General features: G+C 42.1%; 3 protein-coding genes across 3 annotated transcripts; 2 read left to right on the top strand and 1 right to left on the bottom strand.

Annotated features, from left to right (window-relative positions):
• Window positions 1–6818: 6818 nt before the first annotated feature.
• On the top strand, window positions 6819–9569 carry BDB00DRAFT_872370 (cytochrome P450; the record flags this gene model as incomplete). The annotated part of the gene is made up of 9 exons (XM_053126948.1): window positions 6819–7074; window positions 7672–7708; window positions 7796–7842; window positions 7955–8030; window positions 8155–8274; window positions 8391–8765; window positions 8803–8913; window positions 9013–9278; window positions 9385–9569. 9 exons carry the CDS (start codon window positions 6819–6821, stop codon window positions 9567–9569), a joined length of 1473 nt encoding a protein of 490 aa, XP_052979752.1.
• A 1737-nt stretch (window positions 9570–11306) lies between these two features.
• BDB00DRAFT_823241 (uncharacterized protein) lies at window positions 11307–12221 on the bottom strand (the record flags this gene model as incomplete). Its single annotated transcript, XM_053123527.1, is given in 3 exon segments — window positions 11307–11636; window positions 11649–11808; window positions 11826–12221. Coding segments are annotated over 2 exon segments (429 nt in total), but the record flags the coding sequence as incomplete, so codon positions are not given.
• Window positions 12222–12393: 172 nt separating this feature from the next.
• Window positions 12394–12637, top strand: BDB00DRAFT_823240 (uncharacterized protein). The gene has a single exon (XM_053123526.1). The coding sequence runs from the start codon at window positions 12412–12414 to the stop codon at window positions 12601–12603; it is 192 nt and encodes a 63-aa protein (XP_052979750.1). The 5' UTR covers window positions 12394–12411; the 3' UTR covers window positions 12604–12637.
• Window positions 12638–15004: the final 2367 nt, after the last annotated feature.

The following is a 15004-nucleotide window of genomic DNA, read 5'->3' as shown; positions in this document are numbered from 1 at the left end:
TGGATCGGGTAACTCCAAAAGAACTTCTTGCTTTTTTTTCTCAATGACAGGTAGCCATAATCACAATATATTGCCAGGCTTTACGTCTTTATTTAGAGACTGGTTCTCGTAAAGTCGGGATTTTTCATAATAACAACAGTAAAAGCATGAGCCACCCAAGAAGCGGGATGAGCAAATTCATGCGGCATGTTCTTCACTAAGCGCACTATAATAAGCGGATGTTGAGCACTGTGTAGGTGTGTGGCAAGGGGTTTCGCTCAGAATACCAGGTTTCCGCAGGTAGATTGCAATTTATAACAAGGAGTGCAAAGATAGCAATAGAGTACGTGATTATAAAACATAACAGGCTTTCATATGCTTTCAAAGTAGCTTGAAATTTAGTCCTTACCTTCAAAAATCGGCACTTGCCAATACAAATACCTTTTCTCCCAGTTTTATTTTGACTTTCACTATCTCAACATCAGCAAAACATCCTAGATACGACTATATCATTAGCTTCGACGCCTGAGGAGACACACATTGCACCATCACGCTTGATTGCCAATATCATCCAGCCAATGATAGCAGCAGCAAACATATATCAATAATCCAAGCAGCTCTAATAGCTGCAAGAGCCAGCACAAGCAGAAGCACTGTCAAGAAGCATTTTAGTTGGTCTTCCGGCAAGGCGTGCCAAACGGCGTTGTATGTACAGTTGAACCCCGGTTTTTGCAACACCTGCGTTTGCAATTCCTCGTATATCTGCAACTTTTTTTTGAAAAATCCAAAAAAAAACTTAGTAGTTTCGCACATTTGCAACTTGCAAATGAGTTTATACGATTTGCACGTTATCGGGGTAAAAACAGCTTCAATTTTTTCAATATCAACTGAAAGAAGCATCTGTTGCGTATTATCGAGGAATAAAATGATACGGTTACTGCACTAGACAGCTTCAATAAAAGAACGGTCTTATATATGCAAGTAGTAACATTTAGAGCTATGTGAAATCCCCACAGAACGTATCGTACATCATCTCTAACAGATAAACAATGGGTTAGTGTATATAGAAGGATGACTTATCCAGTGTCTATTTGAAGCAGAATTGTTTACCCCGTTACTTGCAAATCCTCACTTTGTGCAAAAAAAAATCGGAAAACCCTCGGTTGCAAAAACCGGGGTACAACTGTAAAACGTGCAAAGCATGCGAATGTAATGGCAAAAACAATGGTGCTAGATGTCCTCAAACAGTCATCAGAGTACCATTGAATAGAACATTTCTTTAATGAAGTTGCACTGATAAACTCAAAACGTTTGGGTATTGGATAGGTGGCAAAATGACTTTAAAAGCTGTCAAGCACCACCTATGATAACCGTGTCCAGCTTTTACAGTAGAGTTTCTATTCGTTCGTGCTGTCCAGACTTATTTTTTCACCAAGATGTATTTTCCACTAAGAGCGCTAATTAGCTAAGTTACTAAAGTTGGCAACACAGCCCCACCCGTATTATCTGCGCCCAGGGCCGTATTTCATAACAAACATTTCTGCTGGCGATTATTTTCGCAAACGTAGAAGGTAAAAAAGACTAAAAAAAGGTATAAAAAACGCTTGCACAATTGCAATAAAACGCGTTGTGATTGTGTGTAACTGTTGGCTAGGATACATAAAATCTGTTTTTTTTTTGTTCGCGATCTCTGGACTTGTCGTGCACAAAAAAATAGACGTTCCGCATTGACAACACACAAGCAGAACCTCCATGGAAGTGACAAGTTCCATGTCCCCAACGCTGAAAACATCAAAGGTTACGCAGGTCAAAAGAGCAAAGGCCGGTAGAAAAAAGGAAACGTTATCTTTATGATCATCAAACTCTTTGAGTAAAAAGCTTATTTCGTAAAACAATGAGAAGAGTGCGAGAAGAAAAAAGATTTGTTTATTTTGTTTATCATTTTCTTATTTGTGTTTAATAAATAATAATCTGTTCGTTTAAAACCCACCACATAGCACGGGCATCACGTGCACCCGAAGGTGCACGATCACTTGCCCGAGTACATGTCCACATTCCCACTGGTACATTGCAAGAGTCCCCTCAGGGCAGACCACTGAATCTAGCGAATCATTGAAGAGTCTTAACAATCGCCAGCACAGGCATTTGGACTGGTCATTGCACAGAGCGGTGAATCTGCACTATAGCCAAACGCCGTACCAAAACGAACTAAAGTTAAGAAGAAGAAAAAGAAAGCGAAACTGCTCGCTTTATATAGACATTTCTTCTCGTTTGTATCAACTTGTGGGTTGTCTACAATGACATAACAAAAGATACAGCACCAAAGGAAAGGAAAGGGGGTGTGCTTGGTGGTCAAGTAGACAGCCATGCTGCGGCGGTAGTGGTACGTGTCTCTCACTTTGCGGAGTTGTACCCTCCGATGGTATCGCCGCTTGTTTGTGAGTGGGCCGTGCACTGGACCAGGTCGAGGGAAAAAGCAAAGACACGGCTGCGAATGAGCAAGTCGAATCACGGAAGATAAGCTTCTCAGCGAGCCAGTATATAGAGTAAGATCGATGTACGCTGATAGACTGTATGACGCGTTAACTGCTAAAAAAGTGGTGTCCTTGCATTTCTGGTATGTTTATGGACGAGATAGGTGAATAGCAGCCTACGCTGACAACACATACTCGTGTATACCACAATCCTTTCTATACTTCCTATACCGATATATCTCTCATGGTTCAAAACTATGATATAAGAGACATATTTATACATAAGCAGCTCAAGCATTTCATTTACTTTTGGATCAAACCAAACGTCTAGCATTGCCCTTGTTTGATCTTTATGCTTTCGTATATGAAAGAACACGATCCTACCAGCAGCCAGCGTCCATTTCTTTTTTTCCATCCAGCAAGTCAAACAACATAGATGTATGATATATTTTTGCTTGTAGCTCACAAATTATTCATTATATTTTGATTATATGTGTAGTGCATAATGTTGTGTGGGTGCGGACATAAATACTGAGTGTCTTTGAAAATACAGCTAGTGAAGTTGCACTGATAAACTCGATACTTCCTACATACTGAAAAAGTGACACTACTGTAAGTACTATCGCCCCTACCTATAATACTCGGGCCAATAATCGGCAGAATCTCCAAAATTATACTGGCTCTCACATGCGGCCAACGGGGTGAGTCAACTATTCGATGTACGTGTATTCACCAAATAAAGCCATTGAACGTGTGCTTATGATACCAAGAGAAGCTGCGATAATTAATCTTGCAATAACAAAGTAAACATCAGTCGAAGGCCCTCCGTTGTTGCTGGTGTTTACGTGGTGTGGCTGATTATTTGTTTATGATCAATTTCCATATTTAGCTTCAGGCAAGCAGCCAAAGTTATGGTACGTATTATATCGCATTACCTTACCGTACAGTCTACGGGAAAGCGATGTGTTAAATCAACCCGATGTATGCATAAATGAGTCAATTCTCTCTTCGGACTTTGGAGGCTGATGCTCATTGCTCGGGCCTCGGGAGACAGATACTCCCGAGTCATCCCCCCCACCAAACCTGAATATTCCAAATCGCTCTTCCTTTTGCTCTGAATACGTTTTTCTTCTTTCGTGTCTAAGGAGCACACACCACGACGCTTATACATATACTCGCAAGTCTAACCCGTACAATTTTTTTGAACACTATAGTTTCAATACTTTCTTTAGCATATCACTACTATTATTCCCCAAAATGAACGACTTTCTACAAACAACAACGGTCAACCGCGCCGGAGGCACCGCAGCTTTAATCGGTGCTGCTACACTAGGCATCTTGGCCCTCAAATACAATGATCGAGCAATGTTCACAACCCGTCGAGAAGGCACAACTACGCTCCGCGGTATTCCTTTGTTTGGAATACTTTTTGACCAGATTAATAACAAGGAGCGCATCCTCGACTGGTTTAATGAAAATATTAACAAGTTGGATACTATGCGATCCATTCAGTGATTATACAACCAGAAGTGCGATCTCTGGCGTGCCGGTGGAGATTCTTTTTAAAAACTTGCCGACCACAGTGCATCCAACTTTATTCTGTTTCAATGTAAAAGAGCTTTAAAAAGGCGCCATCCATCATCATCATCAATTATCGAAGAACGTATCATAGTAAAAAAGCTGTTCGACGAGTGCAATATCTGCAAATGCATGTGTCACTGTTGCTCATATGCAACTGTAATAGTAACGGCGTTGATACTTGAGGCATGGTCCTAAACTGTGATAATATACGCTATACCTATGAGAACCTTGCTTTTGATTAATGGCACAGCAAGACGTAAATGCTTCATTTGATAGTACACATTGTATATACATGCACATGATTTAGAAACACCTTTGAAGTCTGATTTGATATAGGTAGCACCGTCTATCGTATATTCCACACAAATGATAAAAGAGCTTGGCGGAGGAGCACAGCGCCAAGATTCACCCGAACTTTACAGATGAATGTCTAGTGGAGATGCTCTTTGTAATTCTCTCATACCTTCCTTTCTCCCTCTATGTGAGTGTCTATCTGTGCGCGAAGATCGGCATACTCTCAATGCAACGGCATGGCATGGAAACTGGAGAAGTGGCGTTCCATCCTAGGATCAAGAACATCTTTGAATAGAATATAGTAGTTGTACCGCAATTTAGCGTTGCATCTAAAAAGAAGAGAGAGCATATGAGTATTGTGATGATAGAGCTTTAATAAAGATAATAAGGGACAAGATTAAGTATCTTTGAGATGATGTTTTATTCCAACAAAAGATAAAGCTCTTTTATATTCTAGCTATTAAGACGGCGATATCAATTCATCCGACTGATGGATAAACTATGTGTTAGAGGATGGATCAAGGACGTATCAGAACTTCTCCTGAAGTCGTTATGTCAATCGGGCACATCTTTGAAACCGGCGTTAGCTGATGTAATGGCCGAGGTACCTGTTGATAGGTTCATTGTCCTGTTCACGTAAGGTGAATCATCCGAGTAAGAGATTTTATTCAATAGTGTTTAGCCGGAATGCCGTAGTGTTCATACGTGTGTGCTATAATGTTTAACCGAATATCTTATTGTTGATATCTTAAGCAGTGTATTAATGTGGTTCACCACAAGTATTGCAAATGTCGAGGATCTTAAATAAAGAGTTTGACCTATATGTGCATTTATTAGAGTCATCAGTTTCCCGAGCGAGGGTCGAAAAACATCATGATCGACGTGAACGAATGCAGGCAAGGAGTGATGACGTCCACGTAGTTGTAGAATACAGAGGTACTTGGTGTTTTGCAGTATAGAAAATCACCCCACCAAGGGGCTCAGTAAAAGGATCAACCTGGAATTACATATGACGCTTAGCATGAATGTGACTCTCGTGGGAAACATTATCATAGATCCAACAGCTCATGGCTAGCAATGCAACCCTATGTGTGGCAGTAATATATGCGGGCCTGGCCTTGGTAGCTAATATAGTATTTTAATGCGGATTTCAAATTTAGATTGGCTGTACAATATTAAAATGTAGGTATATGTCGTTGAGAGACAGAGAGAAAACTAATACATAGACGCCACTATCAATGACGCTAAACGCACATCCGCTTTCCTCTATGATGGCCATCTTGATGTTCCTGGTGTGTGCACATGCATTATGAGACCTTACGGACTGCGTGTAACCCGGTCGAGCATCGATGTTTTAATGCGAGCTGCTCTGTGCTATTTAAACAAGAAAAGAGAGACTTGATTTATATTGCTTCCCGATCAAAACCACTCTCTTCCGTCTCTTCTCCTCGTCCACATAAAGCACTTCTTTTCTCACTCCCACTTCTCTTTTAGGGAACGAACGTCACCAACAAAGGTAACGACAAGCACTAGCAGACGCGTAACGAAGGTGACCTGTAGATAAGCAATGTACCAGCAACACCACCAGAACGATGGCCGTAGCGTCAACAGCAGCAGCCGCAACAGCGACAAGAATGAAGAGTTCTTTTTGGACGATCATCCTAGAGACAATGCAGATGCACCGCCAGAGTACAAAAACGCATGGACATAGACAGCGAGAGTCTGCTAATCTCCTGGATGTCACACGCGCCTGTACTTTCAAACGCGCGTAAGAGCACAACGTGTAGTGAGGCTTCTGTAAGCATTGTTCCGATTGCCACTTGGAATCACGGATCGCCAATATTGCTTCCCAAAAGACAATGCCCCCGTCATGCGCCCTTATCGATAGTCTAGGCATTGTGTAACCTCAGTGTCGAGTAGAAGAAAAGGCGTCATCATACTTTAACAAGTGGAGACACTTTGTGAGAGCCATGTAGAAAGACAAGACTAGTGTGTACGTGTAGCCTGAAGTGAGCACATTGCAAAGGGGAATGTCAGTGAGGTTGCATTCCGAATGCCTCGGGAGACGACAGACCCATAGTTCGGCGTGTCCAGAGTGTGCTTGTCGGTGTAACATGGCATCACCTGGGCTGGCAAGTGACGCTGTCAATTTTCTTTTTTTTCTTTTTTGGATCAGTTGACCAAGCGAACAGATAAGATATAAAAGCACGGTCTGGTTTTACAAACTGTTTGGACAATGCATTGGCGCGCAGTCTTAGATGAGTCGCCATGGAATCAAACGATTGCATTACAGTATTTGCAGGACCTAAAGGCACGTTACCCCTCCATAGCACCCATAACAGAATAAGCAACATATTTTATTGGGGCTCAGAGCCCTCAATTTAAATAAACTTTACTCATACAAAAAAAAAAAGATATAAAAGCACTACATCATGGAGATAATTTTTGCTACTTTGCTCCTCTCTCTCTCTCTTTCTTTTCTTTTGAATCATGAAAATTGTGACCAAGATTTCGAATGCAAAAAAGTACCCGTGCACAGTGTCGACGAGCATAACGATGAACCGGGATGGCCGCGTCCAAAAGTTTGTCGTTTCAGCCAGGACTACCCGTAGCAGCAGAAGCAGTGGCAGCAGTGGCAGCAGTGGCAGCAGTGGCAGCAGTGGCAGCAGTGGCAGCAGTGGCAGCAGTGGCAGTGGTAGCAGTGGCAGCAGTGACAGTAGCAGCATTGGCAGTAGCAGTGGTAGCGGTATGTAGTAGTAGCAGTATGTAGATTAATAAAAGCATTAAAAAAAAGGCAGCATTGCGCTGTATAAAATCAAAAGATACGTCGCCGTATTTCTGCTGTTACGTACCCGTGTGTGTGTTTTTGAGTGTGTTTTTCAGTAACTTAAGTCATCAGGCATGCGAATGGGCCCACGAGTACTATGGGGACTCAGGCACAGGATATGATTATTAGACGCTAAAGTCGCTTCCCAACTGTTGTGACGTGCTGACTAAAGCATTCATTGATGGTAAAGACCGTTGGAGTGTCCGATGGATACATGTAATTATGTATACTCGGATAATGATGCTCATGTTTCCCATACGCTTCCGTCACTGTTGTTGTTAACGCAGGACAATTGCTGTGTAAATCAATTATTATAGGTACGCTTCTGCTTTATTCATTCCTCCTATGGTCATGACCATCCAGCCCGGAAAATGTTAGTTGGATCTTAAAAGGTAACATCCCCATCTTGCTCTTTTGTTATAGCGCATTTTCCATCGTTCGCGCGCATGCAGATCTTCCTTATTTGGGACAATTTCTCTATAGCAAACATCACTATAACGTTGTCTTCTTTTTTAGACAACTTTTCGAACTATGTCAAAGATGATAACTTTATGTAAGGACACTCACAAGATAATTGGCTCCTTTACGGTGTGTATTGAATGGCTCCAAGCAAATTCTGAAATGCTCTACATAATATTAGTCACTCGGGTAGAGACCTTTTTGGCCACGGTATATTTCTTGCAAATGGTACGTGAATGATCACCAGTTTGTACGACCCCTTTTATAGAAAGCTGCATCAATGCCTTTTCAATCGATGAACGATAATTATGACATAATTTAACCTCTTTTTTATGTATAGGAGAGCAATGGAGGTACCAAAGAAAGGCTGCTAGCTTGATTTTCAACGTTGCTAACTTCCGAGATCAATTTACTCCGTAAGTTTCTTGATTTTTCGAATCATTTAATTCAGTATTCATACTTGAAGGATTAATACTGACACGTGATTCGTTCACTTGTTTATTCATATTTTTACATAAACAATGATACGTATATATGTAGGGTTTTCGTGAAAGATATGAACGTTATGTCTGAGCATATTTTTGATAAAAAAGCCACCAGTGGAGAATCGGTTGACTTCCATGATGCCATTTACAAGTATACTTTGGAATCGTTTGTCTAGTACGTAATAAGTAGTAATATCTATAATTTATGTATATGATACATCATTGAAGCTATGATACTGCTGTTACTGACTTGGCACTATATTGACGTATCTATCTATAAAATGTGTATAGTCTCGGATTTGGACGGCAGCTCAATGTTTTGACCAGTAAAGATAAGGTTCCATTCGCCGTTTCCTTTGATTATTGTCAAAAAGTCGTATTCGAGCGCATTGTTGATCCATTCACAGACCTTCGCGATAAACTCAAGTCTTTCCTTCATCCAAAGGAGATGAGTCACAAGGAGCATATTAAGGTGATTGACGAGTTTGCATACTCTTTAAGTAATGATCGAAAGGAGCAGCTCGAACAAGGTCACGAGTACAAAGATTTGCTATCAAGGTTCATGACTGCACGTAATGAGAATGGTCAGTTGTTGAACGATCAAGAGCTACGTGATACGGTTTTCAACTTCATCATTGCCGGACGGGACACAACTGCTCAAGCACTGTCTTAGGACTCTGTATCACCTACTCACACATCCCAGAGTCGAAGGTAAACTCGTAGCTGAGGTGGATCAGTTTGTTTCCGACGAGGTAGAAAGCGATGCTCCAGAATTCTATGAAACTATCAAGAAGATGAATTATGCACACGCTGTGTACGTGAAGTTTCTCTCTTTTTTCGTTTTATAACTGTGTGTCTGCTATTGTATCGATGTGCTGCTGACAATCATCCTGTACCTCTAATGACGTTCTAGACTCTATGAAACCTTACGTCTAGAGCCTGTAGTTCCAAGCAATGCTAAGATGGCTATACAAGACGACGTTCTCCCTGATGGTACCCACGTACGCAAAGGCGATCTAGTCCAATGGAGTCCTTACGCGATGGGACGGTCCAAAAGAATTTGGGGATCCGACGCAGAAGAATTTAAACCTGAACGATGGATTACACCTGAAGGTGGATTGCACCGCGAATCTGCAGCCAAATGGCCTGCGTTCCATGTTGGTCCGAGAATCTGCCTAGGTATGATAACAAGCTGAGTAAGAGAAAAAATCAATAGACTCCACACCAAACTATACTCTACAGTGATGCTACCTTATCTGTTGCTGTTGGTAGTTCCTACATACAGCGATTGTCGGTGCTTCCGCTCCAGTCAGCAAAGTATGGTTTTGTGGACAATTCGCTGTTTCGCCTAGCATTATTCTACTCGACACGAGTGTAAAGCATTACGATTTAAGCGGCGATCATGACACGGCTGCATATCAGCATGTCAAAAAACACATTGAGCATCCATGTGTATATGTATGCTCATAAACTACAGTGCTACCATATGTCATGCTGGCTCTTATAGTTTTAAGCGACGAGCGGCCAAATGCTTGGGTGTGTTCCACCATCATGTGTGTATAATCGATCGAACGAACGAATGGAAAGGGACAGCTCATCCATCAAGGACGATCAAGAGTGACACGCTTGTTCAAAGCACTTATTATTTCTAATTTCGAACTTTGGAAGGCAATCGAGTGTGATCAACGCCATTCACTTCGAATTGTTGTCATTCGACAACGTTGATTCAGGTTGTGTCTCTTTCCACAAGCACTGACGACACTCACAACGACTGCTCTTTTTTATATCATTTTCTTTGTTTTAAATTGTGCCCAATGACACTGCGCTTCTTTTGAAAAGAAAACACACGTCATTAGGACTTAAAGTGGTGATATCTTGCCCCCACGGGCTTATTGGGGAGAAATATGGTTTTTCACACACACGCGTGTCTGCTTGCTCACTCTCACAGGGGGGACCATCCAGGGGCTTTCGGGGTGCCCCAGCTAAGAGTAAAAAAGGAACTGTTAGTAGCCGGGTACTTTCTATCCTAGATACAAAAAGAGTGACAATGAACGATAAAGAAAAATAAAAAGGCGGACAAGACAGGGTGGGGGAAAGGCAACGAGTCGGCGTAGTGGACGTATACTTTTTATTAGCTGTCCTTCTAGCTATATTCTGGGAGCCGGTATTCCTCGCATATGCAAAAAACGCAACACTGCACTGCCAATAGCCAACCCTACCAACCTGCTCCTTCTCTCCCCAAAGGAGCAGTCGTAGGCGTCCCCTGAAGGATGGGTGAGGGAATCTAGGGGACCGGATGAGAGAGTGAGCAAGCAGTCGTTTGTGTGTGAAAAAAAAGGTAGGAGAGGAAAGGGAAAGGAAAGGAAAGGAAAGGAAAATCTGGACCGGTTCTTTTTATCTTTGGTCTTATTTTTTTTTTTGACGTCCCGCCCAACCGCCGCAGCATGCTCATCACATGGCTTTCTCTTTCATAACGTAGTCATTAAGGGCAGTGACTTGCATGAGATGGTGATGGTTGGTGTTGCCTATGAGCACGGCTCACTGCGATACTGGAAGTGTGTGCACCGTATGCAGCTCATTGTTCTCTCTAGATTCTTTTTTAAGACACCGCCATGTCAATACGACGCGACCTTTGTGGCCTGTCAGTGACCTGGCAGCATATTCAAATGAGTGTTTACGCTGATGTCGGTTTGTTTGATACAGACTGCCCGTACTGGGAAATGATATCGACTGTGGTTTTGCCCTACTTGTTCTCCGCTGTTGCGATAGTTCTGTCCAATAAAGAGCCTGATTCTTTCATGTGAAGATATGTACTGTCATGTGTATCTTTTGATCCGCTACTGTCCAAATTGCCACTGGCTGCATTTCCAAGTCAAGAAGCAGTTGTTGATGGGGGAACAGCACATTGCGTACGTTGACAGGCGGTCGACCTTGTCTCAACATGTAATGGTTTGTTAAATTACGACGCATTGCTTTTTAAAGCTTCAAGGGAAATTTCGATCAATAGACGCGCCACCCAAACGGATACCTGATATGATTGATGAGTAGCTTACAGAGCATGTACCAGCAAAGAATTTCTTTTCTTAAAGTTGCCAAATGGCTATCAAGTATGCGTGGCTGGGAACGATGTGTGTCGAGTAAAGCGCCTCGCGAATGAAGGCTCGATGGCTTCGATAATGATTGCTGTCGATTTTTCCAAAAGAATGGCTCTGATATGCAGTATCGCATGCGATTGTCACGGGTGTAATTAACCAATGTTTATTGATAGATACTGCTCTGATAAGAAATAGGGGCTGTACTACTGATTGGGGGGAGATGGGAGAGATGGAAGGGGGAGCTACGACTATTACATCACAATTGCGGATATCATAGCTAGTCTAGCTTTTACAAAAGAAAGGTCTTGTCTTGCCTTGGGTGCGCGCATCGTGAGATGCAAAAAACCGCTCACTGACCTTTTTGATCGTTAGTTCTGTATGCAAGGTGAACGCGGTCAGCCTTTTTGAAGCTCTACTGAAAGAGAGAAAAAGAGAGAGAAAGAGAGAGAGAAAGCAAGAGAAGGAGAGCCACCACTAGTTCAGCGATACAGTTCCCAACAGCTTCAACATTAGGGTGTATGCTAATTAGCTATATCGTCGTCTTCAAGCTATGTCTCAAGTGATTTACATCGATTTCCCTATCATAGTCCCCAGGTGAACTTGCCGGCAGCCTCCTCCGGAAATCCTGTACCTTTGTCGAGATCATATTGTAGATGCGGCTGGCATCGAAAGGTGTGTCATCAAATATATATCGCCAATGTGATGCCCAGATGAGGTGGACGGCGATGATGATCGTGTGTGGTGGGATCGTGGCGGTGGTCTTGGACCGAGGTGGATCGAGCGTGTGGCAATAAGCATTGAGCTCTTGAAAATTATAGGAGCAATGATGGTGTCGGAGCATGCGTTGCCAAAGCGGTTGTTTGGAGGGACAAGTAAAGAAATAATGGTCTACTACCGCCTCGGTGACATGCTGGCAGAGGCGGCATCGCGCGTCGTCGAACCGGTCAGGCATGTGTCGATGCGCAGAATAAGCAGGCGCCACCACGTCGTCCGTGCATAGTGAGGTAGTTGCATCGCCCAGAAACGCCTCCACGGGATAGAAGCGGTGAGGGTGGGGAATGATGGTGTGTGGAGACAGTTTTGCGGAGGATAGAAGTTGTGAGGTTGTTTAGTGAATGATTGTTGACCAATGGAATTAGGGAGATAAGAGGCCCCTCATTAATGACCGTGGTCGGTCCAAAGCTCAATACTGTGCAAACGTTTGCTTAAAATTCAGCATGGAGCTTGGTGGTTTGAATGCTTGTTTGCCAGCAGAGCAAACCCCTTTCGTCTCCCAGCGACCGACAATCGTATTTGGCGCCGATGTGACACATCCATCACCTGGTAACATGAACCAAGCCTCTATTGCCGCCTTGACGGCTTGCATGGATATGCGAGCCACGCGCTACTCGAGTGCCATCAGAATGTAAGCTATAAAACACGGGAATTACAAGTGATTCGAAGGGTATGGTCAAAATGCTTCAAGAGACGCTTCATCAATCATGCGGTCAGAAGCCGCTACGGGTGTTATTTTCTCATGACAGAGTCGCCGACAGTCAGGTTCAGACTGTTCGAATTGAAGAGATTCGGGTAATCCACAGTGTATGTGAGGAGCTTGACAACGAGTACAAAACCACAGTGACATTTGTGGTGGCTCAAAAGCGACATCATGTCCGTTTCTTTTCTATTCAACCAGAAGGTGCGGATCGCTCGATTGGAAGCTGCAAGCCAGGCACTAGATTTTTGATACAGATATTGTTCATTCTTTTCAGTTTGACTTTTGTAGCTTCCTTAGATGTATACTTCCAGTATTCAAAGCTTAGTTGTAAACATACGTGCGCTAGGAGTAGCGATGAAAAACTGTTTTATCCCATCAAAGAGACCTGTTATCTCTCTCATCCTGGGCTACAACGCTCGGCAAACGCATGATGTTTTATATTATCATTATTACCTAAGTTTGTATTATAAATTTTCATGGCTAGAGTACATAGTAGCCAGTTTATATGGCAGCTGTAGACACAGCCTCACTGATTTTCTCGTATTGTATTTCATACTGTTAAGAAAGATTGGATTGACCGGCGCCATAAAGCAGTCGCTTTCTTACTACTGTATTATATGTCATTTTTAACTTTTTTTTTTGCATATCTTATTGTTACAAACATATAAAAAAAACTATATCATATGATGTCTTGCTCTCCTAATAGAGCTGAATATATTTTAACGTACTCACAGACAACATCTTCAATTTGGAAATGTATATTTGTACATGTAGGCCAATCACTAGCGACACTTGAAGCTTTGGTAGCTCTTTCTATGCTTATGAAGCGATACAAATTCTCACTTGCTCCAAATAAGAACATTATCATACTTACAGCATGTCCTTGACACATCCGATGAAGAATGGTTTGAATGTTTTTGTGGAAAAACGTCGTTTGATAGGATAGTTTGCTTAATTTTATTTCCTGCTGCGTTGTATACAACACTTTGTATACTTTTGTTTTTGAAGTTTCATTGATATGACGTTTTTTGCAATTAATGTTACAATATATTTCCTTGAATATTACCATATTTCCACTGACGACATGCAACCAAATAAAAATATACATTATTGTCTCTTTGAGCAACGGTATGATTGCGAAACCATTGATGAGACGGACGGCAGATATATTGTCTACGTTCTACATGTCGCTGTAACGTAAAATACATGACGACAGTCGAGCAAATTTGGAATCATATTCCAAGGGCAAGAGAAGCAACAAACTGTCCTTGAAGACATCAAAATTTCTGGGCACATATTAAATCTCATGTTACTCACCGTAGAAACGCGACAGTGATTAAACAAGGGGTTTATTCAGACCTTGAAGCCAAGTGGAACGGCAATGCACTGGACCGTTACCAAAGCGCCCGAATATCCTGTAATCAAAGTTATCGTTAGCCGATGTTATTCGTTTTGCAAGCTTCACACAGCTAATGCCCATAACACTGCTGAATTTACAGCGATCACAAAAGAACGGGTGAAGGGATTATATGCATAACTGATGCGAGACCAACAGGTAATACAGCACACAATTGTCCGTCAGTATTGTATATGCTACTACGTAGTACGATGATTAGTGTTGCTGCTGCTATCGCTTACTCTTGATTACTATTTTGATCCTAGCCAGTACCTTTTACATAAGCTGTAGTGTTTAGCAAGAGTGATGAACATCTGAACGATATTTAAGCTTCAGCTACTGACTATTATATATGTTCTATTTTAATAGCAGGAGCAGATGTGAAGCCAAAGACAAAGTTTTAGCATTTGTAAGTACATGATCGGTCTTCTCACAGTGCTTGCCGAAGAGCGTGAGCTGCAATACTGAAACACGGTACTAGGTACTAGATAGATTTCGATGGACGTGAAAGCTATTACTAAGGGCCGTGATCTGGTCGATTCTGTGGTCAGACACAGCCATCTTAAACTATGTATTCTGTCGTGGAACAGTTATTTCGAATTCCGGCACCTCTGTTGAAGAAGCTCTACAGTATAACTTCGTTAAAAAGTTTGTTACTACCGAATAAGGCTCCTTTAGGTACTATTCCTTTCTTTTAAGGTTCTTCGTCTATGCTAAAGATCCAGAATACTTTAGTGTTCTTTAGATTCGTGTTCTCATAATCCTATACATGGACAGATTTATCAGGTAGCACATGGACCGACGGATGTGGGATAGTCAGGAACGCCCAGTGTTGTGGCCCGCGCACCCAGAATATTCTATTTTTGGGATCAACCGACAGCAACACGATGAGTGGTGCTTTTAGTAGGAATCAATACAATTCCCTTTTCCTTTCTAC

This window comes from Zychaea mexicana (genome assembly GCF_025766255.1).
Source record: "Zychaea mexicana strain RSA 1403 chromosome Unknown BDB00scaffold_36, whole genome shotgun sequence".
Taxonomy (NCBI): domain Eukaryota; kingdom Fungi; phylum Mucoromycota; class Mucoromycetes; order Mucorales; family Lichtheimiaceae; genus Zychaea; species Zychaea mexicana.
This window is presented reverse-complemented; position numbering and strand designations above follow the sequence as displayed.

What these genes read in the sequence shown, in the direction of transcription:
- BDB00DRAFT_823240 (XM_053123526.1), top strand. Translation starts at nt 12,412, where the DNA reads ATGGAGCTTGGTGGTTTGAATGCTTGTTTGCCAGCAGAGCAAACCCCT.